Source organism: Haplochromis burtoni, unplaced genomic scaffold, assembly GCF_018398535.1.
Source record: "Haplochromis burtoni strain Fernald_Lab_line unplaced genomic scaffold, NCSU_Asbu1 Contig_6, whole genome shotgun sequence".
NCBI classification, from domain to species: domain Eukaryota; kingdom Metazoa; phylum Chordata; class Actinopteri; order Cichliformes; family Cichlidae; genus Haplochromis; species Haplochromis burtoni.
The window spans coordinates 3,437,933-3,465,144 of record NW_024582367.1 but is presented as its reverse complement, the minus strand read 5'-3'; the positions used below and the strand labels follow the sequence as shown (position 1 = coordinate 3,465,144).

General features: G+C 38.4%; 2 protein-coding genes across 2 annotated transcripts in view; both read left to right on the top strand.

The window, feature by feature from the left end:
- The window catches only part of acsl5 (acyl-CoA synthetase long chain family member 5), a 9,620-nt gene extending 3,233 nt beyond the window's left edge, over positions 1-6,387 (top strand). The window contains exons 6-22 of the mRNA XM_005913625.3: positions 17-118; positions 208-307; positions 587-765; positions 913-945; positions 1,037-1,088; positions 1,852-1,925; positions 2,048-2,125; positions 2,195-2,329; positions 2,471-2,605; positions 3,567-3,662; positions 3,929-4,001; positions 4,114-4,202; positions 4,591-4,707; positions 5,429-5,572; positions 5,651-5,752; positions 5,840-5,911; positions 6,220-6,387. Of these exons, the coding sequence (XP_005913687.1) occupies positions 17-118; positions 208-307; positions 587-765; positions 913-945; positions 1,037-1,088; positions 1,852-1,925; positions 2,048-2,125; positions 2,195-2,329; positions 2,471-2,605; positions 3,567-3,662; positions 3,929-4,001; positions 4,114-4,202; positions 4,591-4,707; positions 5,429-5,572; positions 5,651-5,752; positions 5,840-5,911; positions 6,220-6,357 (1,719 nt within the window). The 3' untranslated portion in view covers positions 6,358-6,387. The remainder of the gene's footprint in view (positions 1-16; positions 119-207; positions 308-586; positions 766-912; positions 946-1,036; positions 1,089-1,851; positions 1,926-2,047; positions 2,126-2,194; positions 2,330-2,470; positions 2,606-3,566; positions 3,663-3,928; positions 4,002-4,113; positions 4,203-4,590; positions 4,708-5,428; positions 5,573-5,650; positions 5,753-5,839; positions 5,912-6,219) is intronic.
- Positions 6,388-9,114: 2,727 nt separating this feature from the next.
- LOC102294395 (ankyrin-3) overlaps positions 9,115-27,212 on the top strand; it is a 185,381-nt gene continuing 167,283 nt past the window's right edge. The window contains exon 1 of the mRNA XM_005913634.3: positions 9,115-9,393. Coding sequence (XP_005913696.1) covers positions 9,358-9,393 — 36 coding nt within the window. The 5' untranslated portion in view covers positions 9,115-9,357. The remainder of the gene's footprint in view (positions 9,394-27,212) is intronic.

The window sequence follows — 27,212 nt, the reverse complement described above, 5'->3', positions numbered from 1 at the left end:
CCCCTCTCTCCAAAAGGTGACTGACAGAGCAGAGCACCTGGGATCTGGGCTTATTCATAGGGGTTTGAAGCCAAACTCTAACACCTTTGTTGGTATCTTTGCCCAGAACAGACCTGAGGTCAGTGAAGTTTAGATTTATTTATTTATTGTCTTTTCAATGTGATCAACATGCTGCAAATGTCTTACTGTTTCATTGGTCACTTGCAGTGGGTTATTGGTGAACTGGCATGTTACACCTATTCAATGGTAGTTGTTCCCCTGTACGACACGCTGGGTCCGGAGGCTCTTGTGTTTATTATCGACCGAGGTAATTGAGTTTCTCTTTGAATCCAATTCTGCTAATTAGAGCTGGGTGGAAGTCCGGTATCTCCCTGATCCCTACAGGGATCTGTGACTTTCCATTAATCTTTTCTTTTCCAATGTGCTCCTTCAAACATATTTTGCTTTTGATTTTCTGATTTAGCTCTGGAAAATTTATTATAAGTGACATTAGATTGAGGCATTTGTCTCAAATTGTACTAGTTTCAATTTGAACAATAGCCTTCTAATTTAATACGAGTCCAGCTGATGTTTTGCTCTGTTTCAGCTGAGCTTTCCACAGTGCTTTGTGACAATCAAAAGAAAGCAGAAACACTCCTGCAGAATCGGGAGAAAGGCCAGACTCCAGTCCTCAAAACCATCATCATTATGGACTCTTTCAACTCCGAGTTGGTCGAGCGAGGAGCAAAGTGTGGTGTGAACATTGCATCCTTGGAGGAAATGGAGGTAATGCACGCTGAGCACAAATGGTGGTTACAGATGAGTCATTGCTTTTGTTTTCTCCTCGCTTGGGAACTAACATTTAAGATCTGTACTAAAACTGCTAGAAGACATTCAGCATTATTGAAAACATGCTTTGTTTTTATTCTCCAGGCACTGGGGAAAAGTAATCCTCAAAAGCCAATCGTAAGTTTCTGATACAGCCATGTAATGAAATTCATTTGAGTCTTAAAAACATTGCACACTGTTCTGATGAACTGATTTCATGTTCCAACAGCCACCAAAGCCAGAGGACCTCAGCATTGTTTGTTTCACCAGCGGCACAACAGGTAATGGTTTTACTTAAGAATATCAAAGTCATTTCCTGCAGGAATTAAATCATTTAGGAAACTTGAACTTGATGAAAGTTAAATCCAAATTTAATATAACAAGACAAAGTGGCAATGATGAAGGTGATAATTAACCACAATATGGAAAGGATGGCAAACTTGGTCTCAGTGAGGGTGGGAACCCTTTGGAAGGATTGCTATAAAATTATTTTGCACTAATTTTGGTGACTCACTGGACTTCCCCGTGAGTACAAACACGAAGTTAACACTTGTGGTTTGAAGCAAAATGTGTTGACAGCTTTGATGGAACCTTTTAACCCCTTTTTATGAATATTATGTCTTTACCAGGAAGAAATGAGGCATTTATTATCCTGACTGATCAACAATTTGCAACAAATGTTTTCTAAATGTACATATCTCCTTAGCCTGCAGCCAACCTGTATATTTGACACATAATTATATTTGCTGGGGGTTTTTTTTTTGTTTTTTTTATTTAGTTTTTTTTTTTTTTTTTTTCGGGGGGACCTGCACCTAATGAATTGCCCATTAAAATGAATCAAATCCCTAGAAATGTTTTGTCAAACTGTCTTTAGGAAATGTGTCTTGGTATCATGATGGAAGCATGTAAGGAAAACATGTTCTTCCTGGCCTATTATTCAAAGCAGTTGTGAAGGAAACGGTGTGAAAACATTTTGGGAGAAGTGGATAGCACTACGTTTGATGTTTAGGCTTTTAAGGGTAAATCATTGTACTCATTTGTCAGGAAATCCCAAGGGAGCAATGCTGACCCATGAGAACGTGGTCGCCGATGCTGCAGGTGTACTCAAAACCATTGAGGTACATGAAAAGTGGAGCGGTTTTTAATTTTATTTTTTTTCTTTCCCCATTCTAAATGTTGGGGTGAAAAACTTGTGTAATGAGCGAAAATTAGTGCTAACAGAGCTTCTGTGTAAATGCAGGTATCGATGATTCCAAACACCCAGGATGTCACCATTTCATTCCTGCCATTGGCACACATGTTTGAGAGAGTCGTGCAGGTAAGGTCCAGACTTGATCATCATTCAAAGTTCTCTTTAGGTGTGCTAACTTTGTTTTGTATTTTGCAGACGGTGATGTTTGGTGCTGGAGCTAAGGTGGGATTCTTCCAGGGTGACATCAGACTGCTGCCAGATGACATGAAGACACTGCAGCCCACCCTCTTTCCAGTTGTGCCTCGACTTCTCAACCGTATCTATGACAAGGTGTGTGTGTGTGTGTGTGTGTGTGTGTGTGTGTGTGTAAGCTAAACAGCTCACATTCCTTTTAAATATACTACAAAGAATCAACACAACACAACTCCAGTTTCATTGATATCAAGTGCACAAATTTTCTTTGACTCTTAGGTTCAGAGCGGAGCCACTACACCTTTCAAGAAATGGTTATTGAACTTTGCAGTGGAGAGGAAATATGCAGAGGTGAAGGATGGCATCATCAGGAAGAACAGCGTATGGGACAAGCTCATCTTCAACAAAGTCCAGGTACTGCTTCTGTTTGAATAGCTGTAGTTCTCAAGGGACACACACCTAATAAAAACACAAGCAGCAGAGTAAATTGTGTGCACTCATGGCCACTTAATTAAGTACAGCTGAACAGCTGCACTTAATTTAAGTCAAACATCTGGTGAGCCAGTCACATGGCAGCAGCCATGCATTTATGTTCAGAGTTAAAACTGATGATCTTTAAAGGGAAGGAAGGTGTTTTTAAAAATTCTATGAACGTGGCATAATTCTTAGTGTCAGACAAGACTGCTTAGTATTTCAGAAACTGCAGAAATGCTGGGGGCTTTTTTTTTCCCCCCTCCCCACACACTGCCATCTTTGGGATGTAAATGACCCCAAAGCGCTTTACAGTACATTCAGACACACACACACACACGGGTGATGGCAAGCTACCTTGTAGCCACAGCTGCCCTGCCCACAGATTAGTGGCTGACCTGCTCTGCTACCTGAGCTACAGCCACCCCATTGTACACATTTTCCAGCAGAATAACACACAATGTCATAAAGCACAAATCATCTCAAACTGAACATGACGGTGGATTCACTGATGTCAAATATCCTCCAGTCATTAGATCCCAATCCATACACCTTTGGGATGTGGAAGAGGATATCATGGATGTGCGACTGAATCTGCAGAAAGCCTGTGACAGTTATGCCAATATTGACCATAATCTTGACTAGACTGTATGGCAAAAAGAATTAAGCAGAAGGGGATCCAACCCAGTACTAGCAAGGTCAAGTCACTGACTGCATGTTGAATTGTCAGTGGGTAATTGACTGTGCAAAAAGGGTACACGGTTCATGAGGAAATGGAGACGTTTTGGGATTTTGCATTCACGGGGAGGACCCCCTGATCTTCTAGTTAATGTAACCTTCCCCTTAAATATTCAAAAGCTGCAATGCATTCACTAAAAGTATATGTGCTCAACCTTTCTTTTAGGAGTCTCTAGGGGGGCGTGTGAGGGTCATGGTGACTGGCGCAGCACCCATATCTCCCTCTGTTCTCAAATTTCTCAGAGCTGCTCTGGGTTGCCAGGTAATAAACACTTTAATCCTGTGTGTGTGTGTAGTTTGTATTCAGATTTCTATGACTCAGGTAGTCTCTTGATATTGAAATGTACTATAAGATGGTGGTAGACTTTCAAGGGCTTTGGTACATGTTGTTTTCCTGTAAACATGCACATCTTGTTAAAATAACAATATTAAAAGTGAATTAGGTCCAAGAACAGGAGGTTCCACAATGGTATCTTACAGATTTAAGATTGTGATTACAATGTTCACTTGTTTTATTGGTCCCCTTAGATCTTTGAGGGGTATGGTCAGACCGAGTGCACAGCCAGCTGCACGATCACCATGCCATGTGATGCCACTGCAGGTACATGGCACAGAAGCATGCTGAGTTTATCATCACTTCCCACTGACATTTTGTGTTTAATGTTATTTTCATCTTAAACATTTGGTTTTGTTTTTTGTTGCTCCTCCGATAGGTCATGTTGGGGTGCCGTTGCCTTGCAATTTTGTGAAGTTGGTGGATGTTGAAGATATGAACTACTTTGCTTCAAATGGTGAAGGAGAGGTAGGCTTTTTGCAATTCAGACAGTGAGGCTTTGGGATATTTAAACCTGCAGCAAGAGCAGTTTAATCTGAAGTACTGAGGCAAGTTCAGTAATTTATCCAAGCATGTTCTTAAAGAGTAAATAAGAGTAAGTTTTTAAACATCATCACTTGTCTCAAAAGTAAATAGACTAAGTTGTAGCCTATAGTTAACCGTATAGTTCTGCATCTGTTTTCTCCATGAATTAAAACAGGTGGGTGGGCAATAGTTTACTTCTGGTTTGACTGGTTGTTTGTTTTTTAAAGGGAAAAGTGGATAAATGCATGGATGGGTTAAATAAAAAAATAAAAAAAAGAATGTTCTACTCATCCTGTAATTTCATTACTTTTTTTCTTCTTCTTCTTCCCAGGTCTGTATCAAGGGCAACAATGTGTTCAAGGGGTACTTAAAAGATCCAGAGAGGACTGCAGAGGCCTTGGATGAAGAGGGTTGGCTCCATACTGGAGACGTTGGGAAATGGCTTCCGGTAAATAGTCCAGCCATTTTTAAGTCTGACTAAAAGTACGACCACATGCTTTCCTTCCATGTACCCATCATATAGAACACAAAGTAAAGTTTAGTAGAAAATGAGGTGGAATCAGAGTTTAAGAGCTCAAAGGCTCTTATAAGTGAGCTAAATTTGTTTGTTTTTTCTTTTCACTGCTTGCCCTGGAAGACATGATGGTTACACTGCCTGACAAGAATGTAGGGGCTTTCTTGAGGTTCTGCCATTTAAAAGGATCAGACTGACCTTGAGGTGCTTGTTCTCTTGCATGTTAAGTTTAGTGAAGACATCCAGCAACTCATTTATCTGTCAACTAAATGTAAATCTTCAGCAAGAGATGACTGGCTTTTGAAAGTACTGGGGATTTAAGGGGAAAGTTGGATCTGTTTTAATATGGGGAGGGGGAAATTGTTTTTTTGGGTAAAATTAAATCTAACAACATATAAGCTCTGTCACTTTAGAAGTACTGGTGAACAGAATGGGGTTTTTGTTTTTCCTGCAGGCTGTAGCTTTTGGAGTGTTATTGGTTTTCAAGGAACTCTTACCAAGAAACCAACATGACTTCCATTTAAAAATGTTTACTTGAAGCTCAGGAACAATGCTTTCCCAGATGTGGACCATTATTTTAATGAGATGTAGGGACACACAACAGTTCAAATCACGCTCCCATTCTCTGATCTGGCCTGGTTTTTGTTTGTGGCAGAATGGAGTTCTCAAGATTATTGACCGGAAGAAGAACATCTTCAAGCTGGCTCAAGGAGAGTACATCGCACCAGAGAAGATTGAGAATGTGTATGTACGCAGTGCACCAGTGGCACAAGTGTTTGTGCATGGAGACAGTCTACAGGTAAATCTTTGGGCACCTTTGCTATGTATACACAGTGGATAAAATTCACCTAGACTACACTGTCTTCTTTGTCTCTAGTCTTGCCTGGTTGCCGTTGTGGTCCCTGATCCTGAAGTCCTGCCAGGTTTTGCTAAAAATCTTGGCTTTCATGGTTCCATTGAAGAACTCTGCAAGATCCCTGTAATGTTTTTCTCTTGCAAGTTTTGTAACACAATCGTATGAACTTGAAATGACTTGCTGAAAAAATTTATTTGTCTTTGTCTGCAGGAAGTTAAGAGAGCCATTATTTCAGACCTGACCAAACTAGGAAAAGAAGCAGGACTCAAGTCTTTTGAGCAGGTGATGACTCATCCTTTATTGCAAAAATGAAACGGCTGTGTAATGTCTTGGGAAGTTGGCTGTTATCCACATTATCAACACCTTTTTGGAGGTTTTCTTCACTTCTCAGTAACCTGGCTTTTATCACCCTCTAATGGTTAAAATGTGCAAAATCAGCTAATTCTTGTCATGTGCCCCAAAATGTCAATTTTCTTAATAATTATTAGCCTGTTAATCTTTAGTTTGCAATATATGCCATAACTTGAGAAATGTAACATTAATTTGCTTTCTATCATGGCTAACATTTTCCATTTTACTAACTCATGCAGGTTAAAGATGTGCACCTCCATCCTGAGCAATTCACCATTGAGAACGGCCTGTTAACCCCCACCCTTAAAGCAAAGCGGGCTGAGCTCAAAAACCTCTTCCAGTTTCAGATTGACCAACTTTATGCTAAAATCCAGTAACCTGAATAAACAACTTAAGACAAAAGACAAGCAGTTGTTTTCCATCATCTGTCAAACTTTATAGAATGGTGACTTAAACATTGGTTTTAATGTTTTGGTTTTTCCCCTGGTGTTTTGTTTTTCTTTTCTTTTTCTTCTTTTTTTAAACAACATTGAAGAGCACTGAAATGATGCGGTTTTGTTGGCACCAATTCACTTACGTTATAGCTCAAGTGAATTATCGAGTTCCAGTTAAAGGTTGAAAGGTCACCTAAGTTGAGGAAATGGGTTTGGTGAACTTGGTACAATCTAATAAGAATAAACTGGGGGGAGGGATGCATTATGGAAAGTGAACTGAAAACAAAAGCAAAACAAGCTGTGTATACATTTTGATGCTGCTGCTGCCTGACTCTGAGGCCTGTTTGTATGTGGTCCCCAGGACTTCATATCAAGTTTGATTACAGATGAACATTTCTGCTGTGGCTCAACACCGCCCTCATGTGTTGCTTTCAAACATAGCAGGAACAAACAAGTTTTGTGCTAAAACGGCTGTATTAAAGGGCAATCAAGTGAATAATTTCCAGTCTATACATCACAGCGTTCAAGTGTTCAGCACTAAAACACTGATTTCGGGGGGGACAGGAAGTAAGAAGGCTCTTGGAACCCTTTACTTGTTTTAAGATGTTCAGTATTAAAAACCAGTATATTTTCCTGCTCCAGTAATACTTTCCACACTCTCCTACCCAAACTATCATCCTCTCCACTCTTTAAACTCTCTCCCTTTCTTGTGTACAGTTCTCTTCCTCATTGACTCCCTCCTACCTTCTCTTCTCTTGTTTCCTCCTCCTCTTCTACGCCCTTCTATTCTGTACCTCTTTCATACTCTTTTTAAAAAATAAAACTCTTTCACCTCCATCTCCCTCTTCTTTGTCTTCCTTATTTTTTTCACTTCAGACTGTTTCTTCACTCTTGAGGACAAAGGGCGAGGATGTACCCCTCTCTACCTACCACCAAAGAGGTGTTTTCAGGTTGTAGGTGGCTTTCAACCTGAAAGCAGAAATATTACATTTCTAATGTGATCAAATGTTAAACACTGACCTAATTGTGACCCAAGATGCCTTTATTGGCCTGCTCCATATGAAAAGGTCATGTTGTGAGGAAGTATTTACCTGCAGGAATCTGGAAATTACACAGAGGGAATGAGAGGCTTGAAAAATGAATTTTGTTAAACATCAGTCGAGAGGTTTGAGGCAACGGGCACCAATGTTTAAATAAAGAATTATTGAATTTACTTTGCATATTTTTTTCTTTTTGTTCAAAGTCAATTTAATCATTTGCTTTTATTTTATTCTGAAATGCAATAATAGACTAATCCTTTCTCAGGCGAATATAAAAGAATGAAAACAAAGCGCAGCGTGTGTCTGCAGGTATTTATCGTACGTCTCAATCAGTGATTGACACATTGTTTTCAAAACAGCCTTTGCAGTGCTAATGTAGGTGTGCAGGTCCAAAAAAGCTTGAATAGTTTTTTGTTGTTCTTTAAGCAAACTGTTACACTATGCACAACCATCAGGATGAAACTGTATTAATGTAGCTTCCACACGTTATGTAAAAACTTCTGTTTTTATTCTAATGACTTGGCTTGGCAGCAGTTACATGTTTGCATTCACACTACTATTCATCCTTCTGTGTCTAAATCTTTGATCCATGCATTAGCTTATGATGTGAACTTTTTGATGAGCAGGGTCTCAACACATTATGAAATTCTCACATAAAACTGGTATGTCAGGAGTGCTGATGTGCTTTTACAAACCTTGGTGGTAGAAATGCCAGCAAATCTATTCTGACTGAAAGTTTCAGTTCCTGAAAAAACATGATCGCATTAATTTGGATCATACTGATCTCTTATCTTTTCACGCCCGGAGTTTATTTGCACTAATTCCTCTTCCTGGTGCAAGAAACTTCCCCATAAGGAGTTATGTTGAGACAAAGAGTCTGGTTCTTTTAAGGTTTTTATAATATATTTTATATTTTTATGCAGTCATATGTTTAATTGTTTCAGCAGTTTGCTTGTTTGTCCTTTTAAAACCATTAATTTGAAAAATTCTATTATAGCAACACAAATTTTGAAATGGTCACTAATTTAGAAGATGGCCCATCATATTCACCTATTTTTTTTTCCCTATCCATGAAAGAACTTGATCACTGGCTCCATATTTCTATTTTTCAATAAGAAAGGGAGATTAACTTTAGTTATTTATAATTTAGCTCATTTTTTGTGTGATGCTGTGTGATTTCCTTCATAGATCTTTAGAAAATATTTGGCTGATTGAAAAATAATGAACACTTTAAACATAAAACACCAGAATTTATTAATATAATGTACAACAATGTGCACCTACTAAAATAAAATAAAATAAAATAGAATGATTGAACAACCCAATGGGCTTTGAATGGGCTTTCCTATGTTTTATACAAATACATTTGATAAATATCATCCATTATTTGATTTCAAGTTGCCACATAGGAAATCTGGGGGGGGGGGATCACATTAACTTAATCATTTATTTCCAAATTTCTGGCATCTCTGAATACATATACTGAATATTAGTCCTAAAATAATATATATGCGAGTTTTCCAAACACGTATTCACTGATATTATCGCCTGCGCCATATTTTACCAGACATAATACAGCAAGCTAAGATACTACAAATGATTATGGTGGTAATGCTGCCCCCTTGTGTCGGGACTCCTGCGTCGTCTGAGCGTAACTGCAGGCTGCATCTGCATACCGCTCCACCGCCGCACCTGGACTTTTTACCGTTTCCGAAGAACTTACACCGCCCCCTTCCTGCTCCCTGACCACTTTAGAGACTCCTTGGGGCTGCACGTTTAGTGAGAAAGTGAATCTGTAAGCAAATGTCACCTCTTTTTAAGCGACTATTTGGATTCAGGGTGATTTTGTTGTAAATAAACTTACCTGTGAACCGGATCAGCTGCGCTACACACCTTCTTCAATATGGCTTCTTCCGCTACAGGTGATCACGAAGATCAGGTAAGTGAACTTTTAAGTTGCCCCGCTGCTTAAACCAAATTCAGAGCACAATGGAGGAGGATTTAGCACCTTGTTGGACCTGTTGCCGTTTGTTTAGACTGTATTTGCAAATGCAAAGAACGTGTTGCTTACTCACAAAGCACAGCTTCTTCACTGTTGATTTAAAGTTTTATTTTCCTCAAAAGGAAAGTGGGGGGGGGGGGGGGCCATAAATCAAGTGAGGTGTTGCATCACGTATCTAAGAATTCCTTTGACATCCAAATAGCTGGTTAAACTCCTGGTTTAAGAGTTAATCCGTATCGGTAACACATGCAGGTCATTCCTTGTGTTGACAGTGCTGATACGATTCCATGAAATTATTACTAATGCTTAGTCATCACTTTTGTCCTGCTGTCCTCTCACATTTCATGTTAGATATGCAAAGGAGCTGCAAATATTGCAAAAAAGGTGAACGGAAACCCGTTACTACTTGAAACGATAGTGTGAATTAATCCCTATTTCGAAAATATGACGTGACTTGCAAAGTATTTTCTTGTGAAGCTCAGGGAAGTGCAGTTTGCACAGATACCGTGACCCTTTTCATGGCTTTATACACTTGGTGTTTCACCCCAAGAAACGATAAGGACTGAATTAAAACTATGTTAAATATAGTATATGTTTTTTATTATTTTATTATTTTATTTTTATGTAGAGTATCGCCGATACTGCACATTTTAGTGGTTCATGCAGTCTATGGTGTAAAAATATCCTCATATTCTTTATCTATAATTACTAGAGATTCACTGATACATCGACCTATGGCATTGGAAGCAGCCAATATTTATCTGTTATGTAATGTAAGTTTTTCACAAATATACATTAAAATGCGTAATTGAGGTGTAAAAATAATTTGAATAACATTGGATATTTATTCAAAATAAGGGTTTTACACACATTATTTTTAGTTGCTCGATACAACTATGTTGTTAGGGCGAGAAAATGTGTATGTTGGGATAGTGAAATGATGGGTTCTGTAGAGCAGTGGCAAAACTTGCCACACAAACTGGAAATTGAGACTCTTTGCAACCAGTGGTTGCCAAGGTCGCTAGACCCATCTGTCAACCACTTGCCAGTCCACTGGGAAATAAACAGTTTTTCTTGCTTTTTGAGGGGCAGTCAACAACCACCTGTGCTACTGGAGTCTTATCTACTTGACCCTAAAATGTCACCATGATTAACAAAATGGGCAAATTAGCAGACAAGTTAAAACCAAGTCTGGAGGTTAGTGGTCACGTGACAGCAAAAAGGCCACATTGTTATTCTAAACCCCACTGCTGCTGCAGAATTTCACTGTTGGTGCATCACATGTTACAGACAGATGACAAGCTGAAGAGAAGAGCAAACATAGTGTCTTTCTAAGGTAATTTGCGCTTTGCAACGTGTGCCGCAGACAGTGCTGAGAGTTTTGTAAACAGCAGACATCAAACTACTCTGCTAGACAACCTATGTTATACATAATCTCTGAATTACTCCAAACATTGTTTTCTGTATTAGGTTCATTGTCAGATCGTAGAGGACAACATAGCTGCTGATGAAGTTGCATAAGTGCACACTTGAGGTGACAGTGTCTGCAAATACGTTCTGCCTCAGACTGTGTGAGGTTCCAAACCCTGACCCAGGGGAGGAATGTGTTTTGCATCAGACAGAGTAATTAACAGGCTTCTACATGTCCCTCTTATCAGTACTGACATAGTTACTAACCCGGCACAACTGATCTGCAAATATCATAAATATGTCTGTTAGTGCAAGAGTCTGAGCTTTACTTTGACTTGCATGTGCTCGATTGAGACCCTTTTAGTCTCTCTTCATATACACGTTAGGTGTCTTTCCCATCTCAGGGCTAAAGGTGCCACATTCGAAAGGTGACCACTGAGGAGCTACATACTACTAAAGTATCAACACTATACTGATGCTTATGGTCAATTTTGGCAGATGGCATACACAACCTTAATGGACTGCATTGTTTTGTTGTCGAAGAAAATTATGCTGGCTCCCTAGAAAGATGCTACTTTTATCAGACTTGAATATTCCATTATCAGGAAGTGAGATATGCAAATTTAAATGCTGACACTGTTGTAAAGCATGACCTCAAACTGAATTTTCATAACATTTTGAACACTGTTAAAGAACAACAACATAAAAAGACTTCAATAATCTAGTTGCATTAGTTGCACCTAATGGGTTCGACCTCGTTTTGCCTTCACAACTTCCCTAATTTATCTTAACTCATCTACCAGCCTCTCTCCTGATGCTTGCTCTATGATGATTTTGGTTCTGGATTTTTTTCCGTCTTACCCTTCTAGTTGTCTTGTAACCTGAAGGCTATCGACCAGTCTTGTTTGAGCAGTCTTTGGTGGCATGCAGGCTAACAGTCAACATTGTGGGATGGCATAACAAAAGGATATCGTCTAATAATAGTTAAACCATTATTTAAAATAAATAAATAAATGTATCTAAACTGATGAAATCTGACCTGCTGACAGAAACAGAAATGGTTCAAACACCTTTTCAGAAACAGGATTTTACAAACTTAAAACATGAATAAAATCTTACATGTTTTAAAATGATCATAGTATTATGGAGTGGTATATTCATGAATGCTTTTTAAAGGAATTCACTGAGATTTGACCTTAACTCCTACTGAAAATATGTGCATGGCCTTTTATTTACATTATATGTATTATATTATTGAGTTCTACTCATGTCCTTTGTACATTTTCAAATATTTGCCAACATTTCTGTGAAATACTGGAAATAGTAAAGCCTTTTTTAGCTCTACCAGCTCTCTTCTTTCCATTGATTTCTTTGTGCATCTGTCTGTTTGCGGTGCCACCTATCTGTCCATTAATGTTGGACCACAGATTGTGATGGGAAATAGAAGGCTGTTCAGTTTTGTGAGTAGTGCTAGTAATAACTGCCTGTTGCCAAGGGGCAGGAGGTTTATTGTGGCAGAACAAACAATGTGCGACTACACCTATGTCCTGCTCAATAGCAAATGGACAACGTGGTGATTACTCTGCAGCTGCAGCCTGCAGAGCTGTGTGTGTACTGGGCGGTCTCATGAGATGAAAAGACTGGCAGTAGTGATATTACTGTCATCTGTCTCACAATCGGCTTTATCAGCTAATGCTAGATTTTTTAGTCCAATGACACCAATGAGACTTGATTAAATTTCTGATTGCTGTGTTTGAGTTATTTCTGTTTGAAAAATAGTAGTTATAATTTCCTGCAGCTTGTGGAGGGAAAAAAATCTGATTGAAGAAGCTAGAGGAGGTGGCTAGGAAGAGGTAGATCTTGGCTTCTCTGCTTAGGCTGCTGCTCTCGTGATCCGACCCCAAATAATCTCAAGAAAATGGATGGATGGAATTAAAATAATAAAAAATATTTGGTATTTTAATGTTAACATTGACAACAAATTGGAGCAACAGTGAAGTGACAGAAGCTTGTGTAAAATGTTTCTTTGGCTACATACAGCAATTACTTCCTCAGACATAAACCTGTAAAATTAATATATTTTTTGTCAAAGCCACAGAGATGTGCAAAAGAGCCACATGCCACTGTGGAGGTTTGAGGTTCCTGGACTTTTCATTTAAACAATAAGCCTTAAATCATCATCACTGTTCTTTTGTGAATCTGAATAGGTCCTTGTTTAATAAAGGCATTTAGTTTGTTGAACGGATTTTCAGCAGTCCTCTGAAAGCCTAAGTTAGAAGAAGGTAATGCTTAAAATTAGTGAAGTGGTAAGACATTAAAGCACATTAATGTTTTACCACTCCACTAATATTAAGGATTATTAGTCTCTATTAGAAGCTTATTAACATCAAATTATTTTTACATTAATAAAGAGACAATATTAATATTTTTACGAAGGAATCCAAGTGCTAGTAAATGTATATTTTAAGCTTAAAGCAACCATGTAACAATCATGTAAAACTTTATTTTAGATGTATTAATGCAGGGGTGTCCAACTCCAGGTTTCGAGATCTGGTGTCCTGCAGGTTTTAGATGTGTCCTTGATCCATCACAGCTTATTTAAATGGCTAAATAACCTCCTCAATGTTTCTTGAAGTTCTTCAGAGGCCTGGTAATGAACTAATCATGTGATTCAGGTGTGTTGACCCAGGGTGATATCTAAAACCATCAGGACACCAGCACTTGACGCCTGGAGTTGGAAACCCCTGTATTAATACATACACAATGCAACATTCAAGTTGCATATACATCTTCCTATCCATTAAGTGATACATATTGAGAACCATAATACAAAGTCATACCAAAAATGATTTAATTATGATGCTTGTTACTTTTTACATTGGCTCAGGCCAACACACCTTTGGGTGCCTCCAAAAATGATAAAAAACACGCCCCTAAACTAAGAAATCTCAGAGGATATACGAAATTCCTCTGAAATAATTTCCCTAAATCGACTAATCTGTTGACTGAATAGGCAGTTATCCTCATCCCAAGACCACAGCTTTCAATAGTCTTTCAGTCTTTCAATAACGTTCCCACGTTCATGTGAAATTGATCAACAGCAAAGCGCAAATTCTTCACTGAGCAAACTGCTAAACATTAACAGACTCAACCTCGGTATATACAAAAAAACAGGAAATTTTAAAATGTTACTCTGAATTTTATAAAATGATTCCTGTCTTTTCTTTTAAATAAACCCCATACATGCACATAATCAGTCTTGGAATTAATGATTAATAGCACCAGTGAAAGGTCATGAGACCAGTAAAGGTTAACTTAGTCATTGTACACATTTTCGTTTTTGTTCAATTTATTCTGCATGAGTCCTTTCGTATGTCTGATTATAATGAGAAACTTAAGCTGACTCAGCTTGCTGTAGGGGAGGGAGTGAGCTTACCGAATCACTTTCTCTGGCTTTCAGAGCTGGGTATTGTAATGAAACAAGTAAACATGACCTCAGTTGTGGTGAGGTAATGTCAAGTCATTGAATAAGTGTGTATTTATCTATTAGTAGTTTGTGTTACCACAGTGCAGTTATGTTTAAATACTTGCTTCAAACACAAGCTTCAAACATATCGATGGATTTATGTCGATTTAGCGGCAAGTTTTATTTACACTTCAATGTGAATGACTAATGGATAATCTTTGTGTGTACATATGTATTCTGAGCTTGCTTTTATGTATGTGTGTGTTTGTGTGCAAATCTGTGACTAGCTGAGCCAGATACATAGCAGGCCACAAAGAAACAAACCAGAGACTGTGAAACCTGAATAGTAGTCATTCAGAATGACAGATGGAAGGAAAGATGCCAGTGTATAAATTCCTGGTGGGTTTGTCAAGCCGCATTTGTCCCTAACTTTGAAGGGACTGAGGGGTTATATGAAAAATGAAAGTAAATGCACAATAATTTTGAAGTGGTTCTTGCCAAAAACACAAAACATGAGGAGAGGAAACAAAAATGATTGAAATTCACTATTCTTACCTGTGTCTCTTTCCTAAAAATACCAATTAAGAGCAAAAAGGTGTAAACAAAAAAAAATCAAAAAATTAAATATTCATATAAGAAGAAAAGTCAAACTTTTGCTCTTCCTTTATTATTACCAATCTTTTTTTCCCCTCAGCACACCAAAACCAAATAAACTGCAGCAGTTGTCTCTTACAGCAACCTGATAAAATAAAATAATGTTAAAAAATCCCCAAATTTGCTATAGGTACTATTATACTCCTGTGCTATTCATCCACTAGGAGACAGATTAAAATGTAATCATTCCTGCATGTAAACAGATGCTTAAACAAATCTTTCTTCTTACCTGCTTTTGCACACTAAGCAGGCACCATGGTGACGCTCATGAAGGTTACAATATTTGATTGTTCACTGACCTTTTCGGCTGCTGCTTAGCTTTGTGTTTATTTCTAAAGGTGTTCCAGAAAAGCACCCGTCTGATTGGTTTGTTGAAAAGAGAATTAATAGTAATGACTGAGGCTTCTGGTGATGTAAAGTGTGTGTGGAAATAAAAAAATAAAAAAAGCTATGTAAATATACTATATTTTATGTACCAACACTGTAACATGTGCATGACTAAATGCAATAAATAGATACGGGTATGATCCTGATCCACAAAGTCCTGCCCAACTTTGGCCGTGTGGGTGAAAAGTGCAAGTTGGAGCAGCTCATGTTGGTGCCTCTCTACAGTCTCATTTCCAGCAATGAGATCAAAGATGTTGCTGTCATGGACATGCAAGGCTGCGTCAACAGCTCAAAACTGGTATGCTGTAAGCATCATGCTTGCCAGTAACCCGGCTTCTGTCAACTTCAGTCAGACGCGGCACGGCGGTACTGATGAGTGTTATTCATTTACTGTTATTTTTGTATTCTGAGACTTCTGGCTTGGGAATGCAGTAAACTGAAGCAATTTTTCAGTCTACAAGTGAGTTAATTTGTGAGCGGGAAGCAAATTATTAGTTCCCCTATTCACTAAAGCATCCAACCAGAGCTGAAAACTACTCACAGGAGACGTTTGGGTATTGTAGTAGATGAAAATGATCTATTGAAAAATTGATTTAAGTTCATCTCTTAAAAAAAAGTTCTAATTTGTTTTGATGTACACAAATCTTTCTCTAAGGAAAGAAACTATATTGATGTCCTCACTGTTATTTTTCTAATTCAGAATCCTGTGAGAGATCATTGCATTAAAAAAGATTTGTCTCTAGATTACCCGAGGAAGTGCATGGGTAATTTGATATCATGAAAACTTTCCCTGTTTGGAAAGTGACTCATGAATCACAATCATTCAAGATTTCCAAGAATACTTTTTTGTTCTATCAATATCATGTATGACAATTTTTATAGCAGCATTTTCAAACTGTTTTACAAAAACTGTCACATGGTTCTGGTATACAGTAAAATTAATGTTATAACACTGTACATTAAATCACTGGCCTTCCTGGAGCCTAAAATTAAAAATCTATTACAATCGATAGCAGAACAGAAAGTTTCATTTTCTACAGCATGGATATGGACATTATTCACTTATTTCACAAAATTGTAAGAGTGCGATGGTAAAGTGCAAACTCCATCCAGGACAGAAAAAACTGCATTTTGCTTCTAACAGAACTTTGGCTCTTTGCAAGCATCTGCACAGACAGTGCGCTGCTTTTCATCTTTGCTTTGTGTTTATACGTAGACAATAAGAAAAAGATTTTATGTGTGTCTTTATTAGAGATAACAATTTGTGTAGCCTCTAGGTTTGTATTGTTAAATCATAATTATGAGACAGTGGATCCTGGGTCTCCTGACCCAGCGTTTTTAGCTCTTTGTGATTCTTGTATTTTGTACTCGTGTGATTTATTCTATGGTTTCTAGTTTTGATCCTTTGCCCTTCATGTTTCTCTGTGCCTCCTCTGTTCTGTGTATGTCTGTGTCTTTGCATGTTTGAGTTTCTTGTTTTCTGTCACTCTGTATTGTGAATTATATTCTCATGGTTGGTCTTTTGTTACTCCCTCGAGTCTAGTTTCTTGTGTTCCATGCTTAGTATTTCCCTCTGTGTATTTTGGTTCTTAGAGTCCTCAGCTTTATGGTTTATGTCTCTGTGTTTCTTAGTTGCTGTCTCCACCGTGTCAAGTTCGTGTCTCTGTGTTATACTTCCTGTTTTACTTTGAAGGTCCGGGTCTTATGTGAATGTGTCCTGCTTTGCTTCCTTGTCTCTGATTTCTCCCAGCTGTGCCCTCCTTCTGTGTCTCCTTCCCCTCGTTACTTCCCAGTGTATTTAAACCCTGTGTTTCTCTGAGTCAGTGTCACGTCGTCCCTCTTGCTGTGTGGATCTCCCTGTGTCTCCCTGTATGTTTAGTTTGTTATTTCCCAGTTTAGGTTAGTTTGCTTCGTATACTCGTTTTTCCCGTGCCAGCAATTAAAGCTGTGGTTTTGAGTTCATCCCCTGTGTCTGAGTCCTGCCTTTTGAGTCCTCATCTCCTGCCTGCCACACAGCACTTCCTGACAGTATTAGATTTGATCACAACTAGAAGGGAAATACCTCCAATGTGCAGAAACATTTGACCACACAGCATGCAATGAATTTGCACAAATGTAATGCCTTTAATATGCTGCGATGGTGGTGACTCTCAAAGCAGAGCCAATGACAACCTAATGAAATCTGATAAGGGAACTGATAAGGAATCAACTAATAAAGATATCAAAACTGGAATTGAAATCACTAAATTCTTATCAATTCCCATCCATAGTCTTAATCTGTAGCATTCAGCATTACAAACAAAGCTTGTATTCTGCTGGCACCTATAAAATGCGGACACGAGGTTATAAAAGTGCAATACACATTAACCTGGTTTATTCCGTTCGGTTCACTCCAAAGCACAAAGAACTTTAAATGTTAAACATTGACAAAATTAAAAGAAAAAGCGTTCTCATTTTAAACAGATGTGTTTTAAGCATGTTGTGCATGCTTAAAATGCAGAGTTTCAAAAGTTCTCTGCTCTGTTTTGATTTTATGGTGCTAAAGATGAAAAAACAACCCACAATAAAACAGACAAACAACTATTATCGGTTTGTAACTAACAGCATCAGAATCGGTTTGCAGTGGCAGAGAAAAGATCGGTTACTGTCTGAACATCTGCACATAGAAAGGGTGAATGAATGAATGAATGAATGCATACCAGTGTAGTAGCAGTAAATACTAACAGACAGACTTCTCAAACACTCACTCACTCAGAGACACTGCATGCAGGGTCATTGCACTGACTGACACCAGAGTCTTATGCAGCAGAGACTGAGTGCTTCTGTTATATGTATCTGAATTGGCGAACATGTGACAGCTGCCCCTCTGTCACATGTGTCTGAACAGAACGTGGGTGCTTGGTCACTGAATGTCAGTGATTTCCATCCAGGAATTGTGATGTGAGGTATGATGTAATCGTTTGTACAAATATAGGTGGATGGAAGTATTTGGGATAGCATTCATGTAAAAAATCATTTGATTGAACTGATTAGAATTTATTTTACATTTACACTTATTTATCTATACATCCAACCATTTTCTGGCTCTTTTGCATCTTATTGCAGGTCTTGGGGCAGCAAGTGTAAGCACAGAATGTCATGCTGGTAATAATTTACAGGGGGGCACACACAACAGCCTAATTTCCAATAGTACCTATTCAGTATGACTTAAAAGATCCAAATTCGTACGCTACTAGAGGCTTCAAAATTCTCCGTACCATCCAGAAGAGTTTCAGCTTGATGAAAGAATAATGATGAAATAATATTTGTCATTGGATGTACATTAAAAACTGAAGTATGGGCCAGGGGAAAGCAGCTGAGTGGTCAGGATCCAGCTCTGCTCTTGTCCCTGTGCCGCTCGCTGGTCTTGGCGATGAGACCATTTTAGGCGTGGAACCATGTCCTTTTCTCTGCCATCGGTATTGTGTGAGAGCGCCGAGTCTCGAGACAAAGACGAATTGTAAATCAGGGGAGGATGGAAAGTCTCTCTTTGTGGCTTGTGTTTGTGTGTCTGCTCTTTCTCAATAGTTGTGTCTATTTGTGTGTGTGAGAGAGAAGGATTCCTTCTCTTCTGTAAATGAGGCTCTTTTACTTTACAGTTGTTCATTGACCTTTTTTTATGTGATGCTTAACTTAGTTTTTTCATGCATCTTCCAGAAAAGCACATGTCTGATTGGTTGATAAAACAGAAAGAATAACACCTTGAATAAACAATTCCTATATTCTCTGTAGCCTTTAGTGTTGTAATATGTGGCAGCTTGTAAGGGTGTTAAAAACTGGCTGAAGAAGTTGTGTAAATATTTGAACATGAGGGAGAAGTTTAGCCACTGCTGACTCCTCTATAAAAAGTTCCCATCACTCTTGGAAAATTATAGAAATTGCACAACTCAGTCCCCTTATTTTTGATGTAGTCATTTTATGCTCATGCTGTGAGGTTTTAGTAATATTACACTTCTCCTTATTGGTCCCTGCCAGGGTTGCTTCTAGGATGATTGGTTGCTACCAGACTCAGACCATATTCCACTGCTCTGCTATAACCGAGGTGACTTGTCAACTTGAGATATTGTATTTTATCCCCCCCCCCTGAAATCTGACTACCTAACACAGCAATGTATACAACAAGTACTTTGATTGGTCCACAGAATAGAAGCATCAACATGCAAATCATAAACCAGGCACACTGAGGGAAAGCGATTTCTTCTAGAAAGAATATGTAAGACTCTGGCTTGTTCTGGCCTTCTTATAGTGCTAATCATGCCCTGCAAGCTGTGTCCCTTCAGTCACATTAATTATTAGTTATTGTTAATCCCTGGCTTTCTTCCACCCTGTGTCTTTTTACCTGTCTTCCTCCAATCACCCCAACCGGTCGTGGAAGATGGCCTCCCCTCCGTGAGCCTGGTTCTGCTGGAGGTTTCTTCCTGTTTAAAGGGAGGTTTTCCTTCGCACTGTCGTCTAAGCGCTTTCTGTTAGCAGGGTCATATGATTGTTGGGTTTTTCTGTTTTCTTTGTATTATTGTAGGGTCTTTACCTTACAATATAAAGTGCCTTGAGGCAACTGTGGTTGCAATTTGATGCCATATAAATGAAATTGAATTGAACTGAATTGGAAAGTTGTTTGTTTTGTTTAGTTTTTTCAGAAAAGCCCTACTCAGTAGAAGATTAGAGCTAGAGCAGATTCTGTAACCTGGTGGAGAATAAAGAAAATGCGAAAGTTACTAAACGAGGAACTGTGTTTTATAATGAGCTGAATATTAGTTTAATGAAAAATTAGTTTGTGTATGCTGTCAATTTCAGTAAAAAAATGCATTTGGGGTAGACTGAGCTCTTCTTTACTATCTCCAGCTCAAACCACAAGGATTGATGACTCAGAGAAAGGGGCTCAAATCTTTTGTGTTTGTATGATAAAAGTGAATTGAGACAGCAACACATACGATGATGGTCGTACCAAAATGTATTTTCAAAGCCCAGAGAGGTTCACCTGATAAAAGTCATAGAGTTTTATGGTGTTGTCATTGGGAACTCCTTACACATTGGTGTTGTTGCCATGGGGATCTATCTTTTGCTGTGGCATTGCCTTGGCAACCATGTGTGAACCCGGACTAATTTCCTCCTTGCTGGTCATCATCAAGATTCCCTTCAAAGCTATAATTAATATGCAGCATGTGTCACTGATAGTTTGTATGGGAGACAGCCGAAATAAAGTCAGCCTATTTATTCCGTTCTTAATTTGAACATTAAAGGGGTCTGTATGGTCCAAAGTGTAGTGTTAAGCTACTGTTTTCTTTGTAGATACACAAAAGTGAGGAGAAGAAGTTAAATGTAAAGATTATAGTTGCAAAAATAGATGGTAGAGGAGGTAAGAGAGATGGAACAATGGAGATGAAAGACAAGAAAAGCAGATACAAGAACAGCTCTTAAGCTTACAGGAAAGACAGGTACTTGATATGAGAGAGGTAAAAGAATGGAGGAGGATTTTTTTTTCATTGGAACTGTTTACATGAAACATTGATCATTATCAGGTTGCTGTGGTTGGGCTGACATTCCTAACTGTCAAGCAAACGAAACCGGTGAAAGCACAAATGTGAGGTTGTTCCTTGCATTTAATATCTCTGCTTGGAAGAATTTCTGTCTATGGAGGCCACAGTAACTGGAGCAAAACCTCTATGTGCTGTACATTGTTGCGCTTTGTAAGCTAAGACATTAACTACAAATTGAGTTTTGTTCTTTTAAAATTACTTGAGCTCTCTTTTTAAAAAAAAATGGATTTCACAATCTACAATTCACAGTTGCAACAAGTTTCCACCTGTGCTTTTGGCATAAATTTTTTTTTTTAACTTTTGGCTGAGGGTGAAACAGCATATGAATCAGGTACTAGTGTGTACAGTAAGTACATGTGGCGGGAAAAGTGTGTGCATACATTTTATCACAATTCCACAATATCTTTAGAAATACTGTATTATAATTTTTAATGTATTAAGCCACAAGAGGACATTCTTTGCTGAGCTCAGTGATCAGTGAAAAAATTGCATTTTAATTAGTAAACTGTTTGTTATAAGGTGAAAATGACATGTTGACAGACAAAGCTAGCACTAGCCAGACTCCAATTTGTTTTTAGCAAGTCTGACTCATATTTCACTGTGATAGATAATTTTAGTAGCAAATACACTTAAAAACAAACCGTAGTTGCAGGAGACACTGCACAGTTGACTCCTTTGCATGAATTTGTGTACAGCTGAACACTAAGCAAACCAAAATGTCATGTTACTCAAATTGTTCATGCCTCTAAAATGGATAATTGAAAGACAAATTGATAAAACGATGTAGTGAACTGGAAAACCAGAACTATTTTTGTGTACCCAGCTGCGAAAATCTTAAACATTCTAGTGTATGAGTATTGTGGGCAACTTAGGACTTGTGTTGACTTCCTTTTTTTAAAAGGTCTGGGGATTGCTGCTTAAACGTTAGAATGGTAAATGGCCTGCATTTGTATAGCGCTTTACTCAGTCCTTAAGGACCCCAAAGCGCTTTACATTCACACACACATTCACACACTGGCAATGGCAAGCTACATTGTAGCCACAGCTGCCCTGGGGCGCACTGACAGAGGCGAGGCTGCCGAACACTGGCGCCACCGGGCCCTCTGACCACCACCAGTAGGCAGACATGGGGTTAGTATCTTGCATGAAGCTAGGAGGCAGCCTGGGATCGAACCACCGACCTTCTGATTAGTGGCTGACCTGCTCTGCCACCTGAGCTACAACCACCCCAAAAAGAAGGAGACATGGAGCTGAAACAGCCTGAATTTAAAGCTGAGCCAGAATTCTGCAGCAGCTAACATGATTGTAGAAGTATAGTTTCCATTAAAAAAAAAAAAAAAAAAAAAACCTTTTTAAAACTACACTTTCATTTAAACTGACATGCAGTTTAGATGTACAGATAACAACTGAACTTTATGTTAATGTAGACAATGCTTTGGGTCAAGAGACTTTCTCTTGGAAGGACTTTAGTTGCTCAATAATTCACTTTAGCTAAACTTGTTGAGGTTCTCTTTGCCTGTTGCCATATAAATAAAATTCAAATGAAAATCAAATTAAAGCCATTGTTCACAGAAAATGGAGCGCTTGTCTGTAGCTTAGTGTCATGTGTGATAGTAGATTTTCTTGCAACAATAAAGCTTATCTATACAGAAAATCCAAAGAAGGAAAAGTGCTTAGAACCAATAAAGTAACTGCCATCAAACTTTACAGCATCACTTTTGCATGTGGTTTAGGGAGATGTTTGCTTTAGTTTCCATGCTGATGAACATGCAGTGTGGCAATCTTATATTTGTATATTTGTATTTCATGTCACTGTTATCTGCTGTCACCTCCACCTGCCTGAATCTAGTGCACACACGTAGCCAGATCATTTCAGTGGTATCAAGGTCTTTTGTTGTTTTTGTGATGTTTTTGTGATGAAAGTAGCATCTCAAGTTTCTGAGGAATGTGTCAACATTTACTTTGTTTATTGTTGCCTACTTTTGAAACAGAAAAAGGGGATTTTCTCATTAAGTTATTATGACAGTTGAGAATCAAACCCACGGATGCTGCCAATGCCACAGGTACAGTTTATACCTATCTAAAGGACTTTTATCCTCTATCAAGATTTATGATTTACTTGTTGTGATAAAGGAGTGTTATGCGTTAACACCCACTCAGACAAGCAAACACAAGCCCGCCATATGCTTTTGAATCATTTGGTACTGTCAGGTATTTTAGGCACAGCGTGAAACATTTTAGATTATGAGAAAAGTTTTTATCATCATGCAGGGCACGGGGCTGCAAACATGAGAATCCCGTAAACGCAAGTTGCAGCATGATGAATAAAAGTGTTATTGTAATCTTGTCAGTATGACAGTAACAGGAATGTTTCCCCTTCCACCTAAACATTTCCTTTGCTTATTGTTACCTAATTTTGATGTTTCCATATTAATGCATGGGAAAGGTTGTATGTGGCAAGCTTGGCACCGAAAATCTTTGCTCTCACTGGATAATTGTCTTAACTGGACATTGTGCAAAAATGAGTTCAGAGAAATGACAGGCAGTAAAACTTTGGGTGGCCGGGAGTTGAATTGAGCTGCTGAGGGTGTTTTTGCTCATGAGGTATGCGTCCTGAACACTTGGCTGCCCGATTCCTGCAAACAGCCTGAATTTCCAACTAAATGGAAACTTGAATCTTCTGCTTCATATACACTTTGAATGGTCTTTGCAATGAAACAGGGACGTCTTGCAACTAGTTGTTTTCTTGTTTAATTATTATATTTAAAATAAATCCAATAAGGGAGAGGGAGTAAATGCAATTCCAGGAACTTGTAACAAACTTTTTTTATTGTTCTGATAAGTTTTCTGAGATTTTTAAACCAATATAACTTAAATAAGCAATTGTGTTGTTTGAATCCTATTTTTATTTTATTTCAATGAATAGATATAATATCTCATAAGTAAATGCTGGGTAGCAGAATGAATCAAATGCAGGGACTACAGAGTGCAGAGAAAAACACAGTAAAACACAATATAACTCTTTATTAAGTGCTACTACCACATTGGATCTATTTTTGCCTTCAGAACTGCAATAATTCTTTGAGGTATAGATTCAACAAGGTGCTGAAAATGTTCCTTAAAGGTTTTGGCACATATTAACATGATAGCATCACACAGTTGAGGCAGCTTTATCAGGAGCACAATCATGATATCCATCTCCTGTTTCGCCACATACCAAAGTTGACCTATTAAATTGAGATCTGGCACCTGCAGAGGTCATTTGAGTACACTGAACTCACTCTTAAGTTCAGGAAACCAGTTCGAGATGATTTGAGCTTTCTGACATGGTGTGATATCCTGCTGGAAGCAGCCGTTCAAAGTTGAGTACTCAACTTAGTCATAGTAATAATCACATCGTTACACCAGCAATAGCCTGAACCATTAAGTAAGGCAGGATGGAGCCGTGCTTTTTCATTGTGATTCAACTATCCAAATGTCACAAAACATGGTCTTACTTTCCTGTTCTTAGCTGAGATTGGTGATGCATCTGCAGCTGTAGCCAATCTACTTCAACCTTTGATGCGTTGTGTCTAAACCTTGCACCTCACCTTCGTTTTAACGAGTGATTACTTGAGTTGCTGTTCCTTTCCAGTCAGCTCAAAGCAGACTGGCCTTTCTCCTCTCACCTCTGACATCAACATGACATTTTTTGCTTTGAGAGCAGCAGCTCACTGGAAATTCTTTAACTTTTTGGGCCTGCTTTCATTAAAAACCAACAGCTTGAGAACGTCTTCTGTGCTGCAGAAATCCACATAATGGCTGTCACCACAATGAGGAATGTAACATACAAACCTCAAAGAGTAGACAAATATAGAAAGGTGGTGTCTCTCTTCTCTGATCTTTCCCATGTCTCTCTTCTCTTGCTCAGAATAAAAACTCTTCTGTTTCAGCCTCTCAAGCACTCGTTTTCTGTCCCATGTCTGAGATTTTCATATTCTTTAAAATACGTACCTGTGAGTGCTTCTCGTCTCAAGTCTGACTGTTCTGGTGCCAGTAGCAATCTACTGGTGCTTGCCAGCCTCTGTCTCCTGTAACCATGAGTTCTCTTTGCCTGTTATTAATCAGGGTTATGGAGCACTTATTGTGCAGTTATAAAAACCACTCCCTTTTCCAGTAGACCTTTTAGTGGCTAACTGAAAGAGAATATTAGCTGTAAGCGTATCATCTTACCTCTGGGTGCATGGATGTAAGCCTTTGAAGACATATTATTTGGTGTGTGTGTGTGTGTGTGTGTGTGTGTGTGTGTGTGTGTGTGTGTGTGTGTGTGTGTGTGTGTGTGTGTTTGAGCTGCCATGTTTAATTCAGGATGTGAGATGAGGAGACACATCAGAGACTGGACTAGGCAAAATGAAAGGAATAGAAGTGGACGTAAGCAAAAGGTGGTGTTTGGTGACGTGACGCGCTAAAATGAAAGTCATACAAAGCTGGATTGCATCTTTTTTTTTAGCTGTCATCATTTTAAGTCACAACACAATGACAAATATCAGTTGTTGTGTTTGATATCACAATTCCTATTGATGTAGAATTTAAATTTATGCCAGTGGAAAAACTAAGAGAAAGCCTTTTCATTCAGTACAACATGCATAAGGGCAACACTTGTTTTATATATGCAAGGGCTTTATTGCCTTATTTTTATGCTCACTTCTATTGTGGAGGAGGAAGTCATTGTTCAAGATTAATTTCCAGGAACTTGAAGCTTCGACTGGTCCCAGAGTTCAATAAACAGACTCTGCAACATCTTCACCACAGACTGTAAGTAAAAGATGGAGGTAAGCTTTGGGTCTGAAGGAAGGGAGAGGAAGTCCAAGGTTAACTGCCTTAAACATGCCATCATAATTTTATAAATTTATTATACGTGCTGTATTAAGGCTTCCCTGGCAGCAGAGAGTTCTACATAGTCTGGTAATTTTGGGATGGAGACTTCAGGTTGAAAAAGTAGCGTTGAAAAGAAGTGAGCTCACAGACGTCTTTATCCTCATTTCTGCTTGAGGCCAAAATTGCCACTAGCATCTGAGTAACTGATCAAACTGCTGGTAGGTTTTATAATGTATCTTTTGTATGGAATAAATATGTTTTGAATATAAGACGTTATCTCTGATCCTCCTGTACTGATATTTTTTATGTCCTTTTCAAGCTCACGAGTAATTTAAGCACTCTGATGTAAGCATTAATCTTGGGAAAATGTAAAGCTTTACTGACATGGTCTAAATTTCCTTTTATAGATCATTGTGAAAAAGTAGGAAGCATGCCAATCACTATAAAGTAAATATTGTGTACTTTTAGGTTATCTCTTATGTAATTTGATTAGAGGATCAATGCTATTGTTATGAGGCTTTCTTAATGAAGAACTACAGATACAGGAGATACATTGTTGTTGTTGTTGTAATGACAAACTGTGGCCACCAGATGTCAGACAGGATTCTTGAGTTAAACCAGGAAGTGTTACAGTAAAACTTCAAAGTTTGTTGGTCTCCACATAGATAACACCAAAGCAATAATTAACCTTGACTCGCCCAGAGCCAAAGTGAAATATGGCCGATTATTAAACCTTGTATTGTACCTTATTTCAGTGCATTGTATTCAAGAACTACATATACTGATGGCAAAAGACAGTTGGGGTCAGAAGCTGCATGTGTGCGTAAGTCTGCAGAATGTGTGTCTCCATAAGAGGAAAAAAAAAATTTAATGAATAGCCCTGAATACAAATACTTGAATGCCTCTGCTTCTCAATGGACAATACAGTTATAATTGTACTGGGCAAACTGACTCACATTGGTATAATCCACTCACAACACACACACACACATAAAGGGCAATAATCCACAGTGATCCACCACCAGGGGCTTCCTGTCTTTGTTAATTATTGATAAGGAGGAGGCAGTGAGGGGTGTAATGGGGGTGGTTGTTGAAGAATTTTTGTCATGCTTTTCCAGTAGCAATCCATCACTTCTTTATTTTGTCCTCTTTCTCTTTTGAACCTGTTACATGAGCGTCTAATTGTAAAGATTAATAAGTTGGTATGAAATGTCCTCAAAAACCTGTCCCTTTGTGTTGTTTACATTCCACACGTACACACACACACACACACACACACACACACACACAAGACACACACACACACACAGACACACACATGTGCCAAGAATATAAGTTATGCTGTGACTTTTCATTGATTACACTTAATTTATAAATCCATTCAACCCACTCTCCTCTTTCTGCAA